General features: G+C 35.7%; 1 protein-coding gene and 1 long non-coding RNA gene across 6 annotated transcripts; both read right to left on the bottom strand.

Annotated features, from left to right (window-relative positions):
- On the bottom strand, positions 2,274 to 11,102 carry LOC109723094. Of its 5 annotated transcripts, XM_020251311.1 has the most exons (4): positions 11,027 to 11,102; positions 3,472 to 3,661; positions 3,085 to 3,141; positions 2,274 to 2,758 (listed from the first exon to the last, which is right to left on the bottom strand). In XM_020251311.1, the coding sequence occupies exons 1-4, from the start codon at positions 11,055 to 11,057 to the stop codon at positions 2,665 to 2,667; spliced, it is 372 nt and encodes a 123-aa protein (XP_020106900.1). In that variant the 5' UTR covers positions 11,058 to 11,102; the 3' UTR covers positions 2,274 to 2,664. The 5 variants fall into 5 exon arrangements, 1 of the variants encoding a protein (XP_020106900.1); XR_002219606.1 differs by lacking the exon at positions 11,027 to 11,102 and having other exon boundaries at positions 2,842 to 3,141; positions 3,459 to 3,970; XR_002219608.1 differs by lacking the exon at positions 11,027 to 11,102 and having other exon boundaries at positions 3,459 to 3,970.
- On the bottom strand, positions 7,650 to 9,374 carry LOC109723096. Its single transcript, XR_002219614.1, has 3 exons — positions 9,023 to 9,374; positions 7,844 to 7,921; positions 7,650 to 7,745 (listed from the first exon to the last, which is right to left on the bottom strand). It is a non-coding gene; the product is annotated as an uncharacterized LOC109723096 (long non-coding RNA).

The raw sequence follows: 11,439 nt of genomic DNA, 5'->3' as shown, positions 1-11,439 counted from the left end.
GGGCCCGGATCTGCATGTTGGCTAAAATTGGTTTTGGGCTTTAATGTTCTGGGCCTTAAACCCGAATCCGTATTTGGACTTGGATTGGTTTTGGACTTTACATGTTTTCGGCCTTGGACCCAAATCTGCTAGTGGACTGAGATAGATCTTGGATTTTGTATGTTTTGGGCCCAACTCTGCATGTGGGCTGAGACAGGTTTTGGGCTTTAATATTCTGGACCCGAATCTGTATGTGGGCTGGCTAGATTTCGGGTTCTACAGATTGTGGACCCGAATTTGCATGTGGGCTTGGTGCTTCTTTTTTTTTATTGCTTATAAAGTTTATTCATTGATCCCATAAGTAAATTCGAATGTGTCTTCTCTTTTTTTTTTTTTTAACTCGAACATGGCCCAAAGTAAGGACAAATGGCTATCGACGCAATGCTGAAGAGCGGTGCCATGTAATATGAAAGACACAGTTTTCAAGTTTAATGCGGGCTAATATTTGTGTTGCATCTGCGTCTAATTCAACTAAGTATGTATCATTTCCACCTTTTACCAGCACATTACAAAAATATCTTGTCATGAGTTCTACAATCTTCTATGATGTCTAATTTATCTAAAGCTATCAAACCATTTACAATGTTACTCTAGAAAAAAAAAAAGTTAAAGATATACTGGCAAAGATAAAATCCACAGTGAACTACATGCTTAGAAAATAAAAGAATTGTGTTATAGTAAAATTATCTTAATAGCTTTCGAAAATCAGTGAAAAAGTATGTACAGTTTAAATCATGAAAGATTGTAGAACTCGTGTCAAGATTTCTTATAACGCGTAGATAAAAGGTGGAGTCATGTCATCATTCTCACCCTCTTCTTTTTATCTATGACAACGGTGAGACCTACGGCAGCGATGACGTCCAAGGCGAGGCCGTCGGTTGCGGCAAAAATGAAATACGCCGCATGTGCCACGACAAAGGCGGGGAGAGAGAAAAGAAAGATAGCTTTTTGTATGGACAAATTTGTAAGGGCAAAATAGTTATTTTATGCACTTAATATTAAAAACTAACGAATCAAACGACGGGAACATATACGAAGGAACTTGAACTTTTGGATAGATATATTTGCAAACTAGAGAATTTTTGAAGAGTTAAATCTGATAACGTAAGTTTTGTAGGGATATATATTTGCTATTTGATATCTTTGTAGGGACCCATGTGAATTTAACCCTAACTCTAAATTAATAAATTTAGATTTAAATTTATAAACAAAATTCAAAATTTAAAGTTAATTATGAATCCATAATTTGAATATAAGTAGTTATTACAGACAAGATTTGATTATCAATCAATTTATCCTTCAAACTTATATGGGATAAGGAATAAATTTAAGAGATATATCTTAATTTGTTTAAATCTCTATCAATTTGAGACTTAGTTAGAATAGGATTAACGTTTCCATTATGGCCTATAAATATATGAGGTATTGCCCACTTATGAATACAAAAAAAATTAGTATAATCTCTCCACGAAATTCTCTCTCTTGGGCTCGGTCTAGGACAGCATCAGAAATACTAGGGATTTGGGCGATGTGCTGCGATCAACTCGGTAGCTCGTTAGCAACGAGAAAGAATAACGTACAAAACAAATTCTTAATGGATTGAAGAGTTCGTAAAACAAGATGAGATCAGGTCATGATAATCGTAATATATTCCGCAGCTCTATGTGATTTTTGCGTTTTCATTTGGCTATTAGTTATTTCCCTACAGTTGATTTATTTTTAAGTTGATTATTTTTAGTTCGAAATAGTATATTAATAGACTCAAAAGTTAAAATTTTAAATTAATTTTAAATTTTGAATTAAAATATGGACTCACGTTTGGAATTATAAATCAAACTTAAAGTTTAAAGTCGATTTGTTAGGCTTATTTTAAATTATTTTATTTTTAAATCTAGTTTATTTTTAGTTAATTAGTTAATTAGCTATCTGAAGGTTTAGAGTCTAAGATTTAGAATTTAGGGTTTAGAGTTCTTTTCTCAATGAGCATAGAATATTATTTTATGGGGCGTGTGTGAATAATATTTTATAATAGATATTCTTCGGTGGATAGAAATTTGAATAATATATGGACTAAAAAGAGCTAAAGCAGGTTGTAGTCAAATGCTATGATCAAACAAGATCATCAATCCGATACCCATGCCGTCGGCACATAATCTCCCAAAGAGTCAAAACCTGTGCAAACCTGCACTAACCAGCCCTCCAAGACGACAATCATAAGAACAGGAACCTCTCAATGACTCCATATCACTTGTATCATCTCACTATTATCTAGTCAATGTTATGACCAACATGTTACTACATGATCATACATCAAAAGGGCAGTGAATAACATGTTTCTAACAAGTATTTCATGCTTTAGGAATCACATAACTTCAGCAAAAACAGAGAACAATAGACAAAGAAGCTTGTTCGCCGTTTTCGGCAATCTCACCCAGCAATTAGAGCTTCTACTTGTGAAGAATGTTTAAGCATTAGCTCCAAGCTCACAACCAGCCTAAAACACATCATTTTCCTGTTTTAAACCTAGCCAAATCCCAAGGTTGCCAACCAGTTCTATTTAACCCAATTATAGCCGTACAAGGCGCTATATATATATATATATAGCTCATGAAACCTGGCCTCAACTTACTCCAAGATGGCTGAGGACTCCAAAGCGACTCTCCGCCAACCTTCTTCCCCAGTTTTCAACTCAGTTCTACTGAAGAAAGGCTCCCACCAGCTGAAAAGAGCAAACTCAAATTGAAGTAGATTTGGAAGAACTTTGAAGAAAAATGAAAAAAGAGTAGAGGAAGGGCTTCACACTGATGTGAATGAAGGAGGCAGCTGGGGTCATAGGCTATCCACAGGTGTTGCAACAATTGCAGATAAAAAGACCAGAATTTAGCAAAGCAGTCTACTCAACAAAATTGCACTTTCGGGCAGGAACCCACTTTCGGGCGTCTGAAACCTCATTTAGTGACCCAGCAGCTTGCCTCTTGCGCCAGTTCATCCTTATCCACTCTTCCATTGAAAATGAGTTATGAGTATAAAGACCCCCATACTCACAAAAAGCATAGTAGTCTCTGATGAAAATCTTGCTCCAAGAGATCACGGCAAACCTCTCTGCACCAACAACACCAAAACCAAATGAGAACTATTCACAACCATTGAAAATGAGAACTATCCACAGAGGAAGTGCAAAACAGTGCAAGCAAATAACAATCAAAAACTGCATTTTTTGCAGTTACAATATGCATACATACCCTTGTGAATCATCAAAAATTGCTCTTTTTGCTTTTTTATAAAAAAAAAAATTAATGCAAAATGAATTATTCTTCTGACTTTTGCTTTTCACAACCTAAACAGCAGAGGAAGGACAACTAAATTGCAAAACAGTCCAAACAAATAACAACCAAGACAAGGAGTTGCAATATGCATACTAATCAGCTTTACAAAGTTATTTTGTATGGCATTCGGATTCCATGTTGAGGGCTTGGCATGTTGGGGGCTTGGCAACCTAAGTGAGGGGGCAAACTCCCAAGGAGGCTCGGAGTGGCAAATAAGCTCAACGCAGGAAGTGACAAAAAATGTTGCTCCAAGAAATCCGCAACACAGTCCACAATCAAATGGTCGGCAAGTCTATCTGCACCAACAATACCAAAACCAAGTGAGAGCTATTCACAAACTAACCGGAGAGGAAGGATAACTAAATTGCAAAATAGCCGAAGCAAATAACAACCAAATATAAGGAGTTGCAATATGCAAATCAAAGATTCAAGTGTCGTGGCACGGAGTTGTGCCGAAAACTTGCCGGCACGGTACGGCACGGCACAATGCGTGCCAATGAATGCCGGTCACAAACAATACATGTGTGCCGACTCTTAATGGCATGAAATATTTATTTTTTTTTGCAACAAAATTTTCTAATTGCTTATTATATACCTTTATCAAATCTTTCGAGCTTTATTGAGAAAATTACGTACTAATTTAAAGAAAAGAGAGTTTTGAGCTGTGCCATTGGCATGGGAGGTGTATCGTGCAGGTATCTTACTGGTACGATACGGCACGGTAGATACGGCCTATGCCAATGGGCACTTAAATCCTTGATGCAAATTAATTAGTTGTCCTTGTGAATCATCAAAAATTGCAACTTTTTTGCTTTTTTTTAATGAATGCAAAAAATATATATATATTCTTATAATTTTTGTTTTTCAGGCCAAAGTACTAATTATGCTGAACGAGACAATAAGTAACACAATAATCAACACTACAAATCAAAAGATAATATGGAATATGCCTTGGAAAATCTAGTAACATAAGCTTCAGATCCCTATATTCCAATTAGAAACTCATTTATAGCAGGGCACACGTAAAACAAGCACGATTAAGACTAATGCTCTCAAACAAACAAACCATCACTAAAAAGATCAAGAAAATAAAGAACCACTATAGCTAATTCCAAGAAAGAACAAACCAAAACAATCGAATCCCTATGATATATCCCAAGAAAAAACAATCAATATCCACAATAATTAATTCCAAGAAAGAACAAACCAAAACAATCGAATCCCTATGATATATCCCAAGAAAAAACAATCAATATCCACAATAATTAATTCCAAGAAAGAACAAACCAAATCAATCAATTCCCTACGGTATATCCCAAGAAAAACAATCAATATGCGCTATAACTAATTCCAAGAAAGAACAGACAAAATCAATCGATTCCTTATAGTATATCCCAAGAAAGGCAATCAATATCCACAATAACTAATTCCAAAAAAGAACAAACCAAATGTCATGAACTCTATTTTTAAGAAGTTACTTAATGTTTGGTTGGGTGTACTCGCGATTAGCAATAGAAAAATTCTTCCATGGGAATAGCGATTCCACCCTGCCCCATGGAATTACTACCCCTCGAAGTAAAGCAGCCTCTGAGAATACATAATTCCGGTTGGAGATGCATTAAAATCTTCAGTGGGAGGTTGGATAGTGGGGACATTTACCACCATCCCCAGTATTGTCCAACCAACCAAGCACTACGTAAGAGAATCGACAACACACAACTATGTCAACAAAAGAAAGGATCCTCTCCAACAATTCTCTGCTAACTTACTCGAATGGTTAATACCACGAATAACATTCAATTTGGAAACCAACGAAACGAATCAGCTTTACAAAGTTATTTTGTATGGCATTAGGATCATGTTAAGGGCTTGGCAACCAAAGTCAGCGGGTAAAGTCCCAAGAAGTTTTGGAGTGGCAAATAGGCTCAACATAGGAAGCTGTGGGTGCTACATAGCTTCGGACACATCAAAATGCTAAGAAGGGAGGCTTCGATATCAACTAAGAAGGGGAATGTCAATGGCATCGAAAATGGTACACGTTTAAGGTTGTGGAGACCTAGGGCATATTTGGCTCAAAATTATAATCAAAATGGAATAGTAATCGAAATGAACCATAATGGAAAACGGAATAATAGAATCTCCTAATTCCTTTGGTTTATAATAGGATTTATAATCGGAATCAACCCATCACTATTGTTTGTTTGAGCAAATTTCAATTGCCTATAAAAATATTTGATATGGAACTCATAATTCAAGTTATAAAATTGAATTCAATACTCAAAAATATAAAATTCAAATCTGAACTTCAATTTTAAATTTTGAATTCATGAATCGAAAACTCTAATATCAATTTTGATTCACAATTTGAATATAAATTTTTGATTTGATTTTCAGTTTAAACTTCAATAAGATAACTTGAATTCACAATTCAAAGCCTTAAACATTTTGGGTGGTGCCTAGGCCCAAGAGGTTAAGAGAGTTAAACGTGCTAGGTCGGAAATAGTTCTAGGATGGGTGACCCCCTGGGACTTTGGGGCATCACAGTTGGTATCAGAGCCAATTACCAGCCGGAAGTGTGAGATGAGTCTCAACTGAGCAAAGATTATACAGCGGGAAAAACGAGATTCTTTTGCTATTGACTGTTGTGGGTGGAGCGCAGCTCACCACAAGGTCGATTTAGACTAGCGAGACGAGTCTCATATCGCCTGATACTTGTGAGTTTGAGTCTGACGAGAACGTCAGGGCTTAAGAGGAGGGAGAATGTGAGACCCCGGATAGGCCTATATATAAGATATAATAGGGCTAATAGGGCTAAACCTCCTAACCCAACTAAAGCATTTTGGGTGGTGCCTAGGCCCAAGAGGTTAAGAAAGTTAAGCGTGCTAGGACGGGAGTAGTCCTAGGATGGGTGACCCCCTGGGAAATTAGGGCATCACAATAAAAATTTCTGAGCCGAGTCGCGGCGCCCAAGAGCACGTCTGCACGCGAGCTCCGAAAGGAAAGTCGGGGCGTTACACTCAAACTCATGTTCAAATTGAAATTCAAATTAAATTGAAATTCACAATTAAATTTTAAGTTCAAATTCAAAATTCAAAAGCACCTAATTCAAATATTGAACCTTAATTATAATTAAAAATTATAACTAAAATTTAAATCCTTATTACAAATTATAATTTGAAATTATGATTTAATCTAATAAATTTATTTTTAGATTTATTTTGAATTCAATTAATCGTAGGAAAATTTTTTTCTCAATCCCGCCAAAATGAAAAGTTGGGTCCCACTTGCACAATGGGAATCACTTCGGAGGGATTTAATTCCACAATAGGAATCACTTGTGAATTGTGATTTGTGATTGATATCTTTGATTTTCATAGTGGATATTGTTAATTATATATAGCTTGATAATATTATCTATAACTACTAAAAAGTTTGCTGATGTATATTTATAAAACATTATTAATAATATAACTAGTAAAAAAAAGTATTAGCTGGCGGGGCGGATTCGGGGCGCCGGCGGGAGATGGGTAATGAGGTGGGGCGAATTATGGGATAATATTTTTGACCCGTCACGGATTCGGATTCGGGGTCGGGGGCGGGATGGGATGTCGTTAGTCAAGGCGGGAGGCGGCGTAGGGCTTTCGCCCCAAATCCGCCCCGTTTGCATCCCTCATCAAAATGCTTGCCAATTCGACATCAAAATGATGTGCTCATATACCAACGAAAGATTATGTAAGAATACAAAACTAATACCCAATTTTCTCAAACAGGTTTATCAGTAGGAAGATCAGAAAACTCAAAAAAGCCCTCTTTTGCAAGTTCATACATTAAATCATCAAAATCATCTATCCCCTGCAGAAGGTAACAGGAAAACGCATCAGAATTTGCAATTGAAGAATCCATCTGAAAAGGATACAACAGTAGACAAGTATGATACTGCATTCATACATCGAGTTTTCGTCTCACTAGGCTTTCCAAGCTTGTAAAATATGATACAACTTCCTGTACTTTCTTTAGCATGTAAATTTTGGCCTGCATTTTGTCAAACATCGAATAACAAAATCTTTGAAACAAAGGAAATAAACATCAAGGTATCCTCAGTAAAGTACTTGCATTCAAGGATTCCTTAACAAGTTCCCTATCTAGCAAGGACAACTGTCTCGTCATGTGACACCCCAACTTCCCAGGGGGTCACCCATCCTAGGACTGCTCCCGTCCTAGCACGCTTAACTCTCTTAACCTCTTGGGTCTTGCCACCACCCAAAATGCTTAAGCCGGGTTAAAAGTTTAGCCCTATTATATCTCATATATAGGACTATCTGGGGTCTCACACGTCACCACCGTCTCATCTTCAAGAAGTTCATTAATAGAACTATCATGCTGCAATATCATAATTCACTTCTTAATGACTATAGACAGATGCCTCTAAAATATTCGGTGAAATAAAGACTACGAGAGTACTGAAGCAGGTCATTTACCTGTATTGAATCACATGAATCTAAATACGAGTCAAATTCATCATGCAAAGCTACCTGCTTTGCTACATGCTGGTAACCCTAGTGCAATAAAATCATACAGCAATGAGATATTGTCAGCACAATTATTTGTTGCATAAGATAGAAGAGGCAAGAACCAAGGAGTTTGTAATATTTGTTATGCGTTATGAGGGAATATAGGTGAGCATCTAGTTTATACTATCAAGATGAAAGCCTCAACAAAAGCATAACTACACATGCTTGCAACAGTTAAGACAATATTTTATGGAAATGAAAGGAAAATAAAGTACACTAAGATTGAATGCATTGCTTTAAAGTAAAGATGTGTCGTTATGCATGACAAAATACTTGCCTACTAGCAATAGTCATTGCCCATATACATGTAAATAAACCACTTCACATTTTAAATCATTGACATTGGAGAAGGCGATTTCCAAAGCATGATAATAGGCACACATGCAGCATCCACGCACATGCACCTGCAAGCACCCCAGCACACATACAGCCCACACATCCACACAACCACATAAGCACGCGCACACACTCACAGAGAGAGAGAGAGAGAGAGAGAGAGAGAGAGAGAGACCGTACTTCTGTAGTAAGGTATAAGATAGAAGATTGCCAGTAGTACCACAAAACAAGTTATTAAAATCAACTTCTGCATCTGACTACTATATGAATGCTATTTTTTGGAACAAAGGTAAAGAACATTTTGACGTCAACAAAAACTAACAGCGCCAACAAAAAGAATATACAAGATGAAACACTATTGCGCTACTGCTTAAAATATTTTGGAGAGACACAAGCACGTATAGTCAGCAAACACCAAACTGAGACCGCATAACGGCTCTTCTCTGGCCAATGTACAGAAAGAACCAGTTTATGTAGATGAACATCGAAATACAATATGTCAGCTTGAAATCTCTGAGATAAAGCATATAAACAAAACAAAGATACAAGCATAGCAGTTATCAACCCTAAGCAAGAACCACAATAGCATGAAAGAGTCAACCTACTTAGTCCTCTAGGTCCTCTATAGGCTAGGTTACGCTCTCAAACCACTGTTCAGGTAGGCAAGATATAGCTACTTTTCCATATTAGGAGAAATTTAAAACTTGTTGTGACTGAACAGAGAGATTAAGCTATGACTTCGGTTCTTACAAATGTAGAAGCAAATAAATGTAGATTAAACATGTCATTGATGCTCGTCATCAGCAATCATCACAAAGGGAGGAAGAACAATGTGATGGCTTTTAGAAATAACAATAATAGCTCGCACTTCTGGGAAGGGTTGACTGACAATGCTTACACAATGTTACTCCGAAAAGCCTATATTACACAATAATGTTTTTAACTTATTGGGCTATCAAACATGCTAACTGAAAAAAAAAGTACTTTTTAAAAAAAACAGAATAAAGTGGACCAAAATAGAGTATCAAGAGTTTCCCGAATTAGCCCTAAGTGTGAAGAACAAATTCTTGGCCTAACAATTTAGCCCATGAGTCCAAATAACTCCAACATAACCAATCAAATTGAGTCCAACTCTATATATATATATATATATATATATATATANGCAAATGGCCGAATGGGTATATAGATTACCCGCAATTTTTTTTTCTTTTTTATTCTTATATTTTTAAATGCAAAACACACACACACACACACACACAATATATATATATATATATATATAGAGTGCGTCTGGGGTGCTTTCGGAAGCACGGAGCGCTCCGTGCTTCCACTTTGTTTTCGATGTTGGGACTTTCAAATCGACGATCGGCTCCGTTAGACTTGATCTAGAGTATTTGAAGTATCTAGAAAATAAATTTTGCGATTTTTCGATATCATTTGCCTAGTAATCGAAGTGGCTCAAAATCAACGGCTAAAAATAAAAATCTTACAAAATATGATGATATGACAATAAAATTTTAGATCAAAGTTATTGATCTTGTTTTATATAGTATAAAGAATTTTCTATCAAAATTTCCTGTGATTTGGATATTTCTACACCGTTAAACTTGCAACCGGCTCACCACGGCCGTTAAAATTATTGATTTTGAGCCCCTTCGATCACTAGGCAAATGATATCGAAAAATCACAAAATTTATTTTCTAGGTACTTCAAATACTCTAGATCAACTCTAACGGAGCTGATCGTCGATTCGAAAATCCGAACATCGAAAACAACTTGGAAGCATCCGTGCTTCCATAAGCATACCAGCCCACTCACTTAACTGCCACATAAAAGAGACACCACAACAATGTTATAGCTTAATAAATTTTAATTTATTAGAATATTAATTCAGATGCTTTGTCATTTAAATATTAATATTCTATAATATTATATTTATATAAATGTAATTAGATTAGAAGAATTACAACAATGGGTCAGTCATAATTCATGCTAACATTGGTTAACTAATACCCCGGATCAATCGGAACTGATTTAAAACTAAAACAGATAAACTGATTACCAAAAAACTGGTTAAGGAACAAATAAAAATTGTTGCCTTACCGAATTAAATCGAACGGAGCAAAAAGGCATAAAACGTTAGAGTTAACTGTACCGCAAATGCCCTTGCCTTAGAGCAGGAAATTCTGAGTTCGTATCAAGAAAATGTTGAATATAAATATTAAAACTACCATACTCTAGCAAATTAAAGCTATTGAAAAAAATGTTTGTAACTAGCAATTTAACAAATAAAAAAATTTCATACATGAAGACTAAAATGTTTTTTTCATAAATTTGATCACAAAAGTACAATCAGATCACGCAACATATCAATCATCAAGCAAATGAAGTTCAACATTCCACAGAGCATCTGCAGAAGATAGCATTGTGTTAACATTCAATAAACATAAAAACAAAGTAAAGAGTGCATGAAGACTCCTCAAATGCAAGCCCATTTTTAGGTAGTCCCGCAATTTTTGTTTATGAGAATGATTTTGGTCAATTAAATTGAATTCAAAGTTGATTTCATTCAACCTAATGGACTTAAAATAGTTTTTTCAAGGTCTCTAACAGCGAATAAAATTCTCCACTTAACTAAGTATACCGACTCAAATAAAACAATTCGAAGTAAAGGGTGTCAATCAAAACATATGAAGTTTGAGACTACTGAAAAGGGCATATATAGTTAAAGGGCTCTCAGTATACTTTTACCAATAAACAGCTCCAAGGAAAGCAAATGCATCACTCTGAAGAAGATTTATGGCACACTAGATAAACATATTGCATTTTTAAAGTCAGTTAAAATAAATTCACCTTTTTTTTCTTTTCTCAATAGTAAGCAGTTCATGATTCGAGTCGAATCAAAACTAGTTAAAGCAGAGCAAAGAGCTATACAACAAAAAGTTTGCCATCAGCTAGCAATCACTTTATCATCACTCTTATGAAGATTTTTTCCTCTTCCTTTCCATTTGGGGCTCTTTTCCATGCAGCCCTTGTGAAAATGATCTCAGTAGACCTACTAAGTGATCATTTCTATGTGCTGGAAAAAAAAAAAAAAAAGAAATCAAAGAAAAGTATGCGCATATTTCATAAAACAACTCAAAATGCTAGTAAATAAACAGCAT

Source organism: Ananas comosus, linkage group 17, assembly GCF_001540865.1.
Source record: "Ananas comosus cultivar F153 linkage group 17, ASM154086v1, whole genome shotgun sequence".
NCBI classification, from domain to species: domain Eukaryota; kingdom Viridiplantae; phylum Streptophyta; class Magnoliopsida; order Poales; family Bromeliaceae; genus Ananas; species Ananas comosus.
The sequence above is the reverse complement of the archived record's forward strand: the minus strand, read 5'-3'. Positions and strand labels throughout refer to the sequence as shown.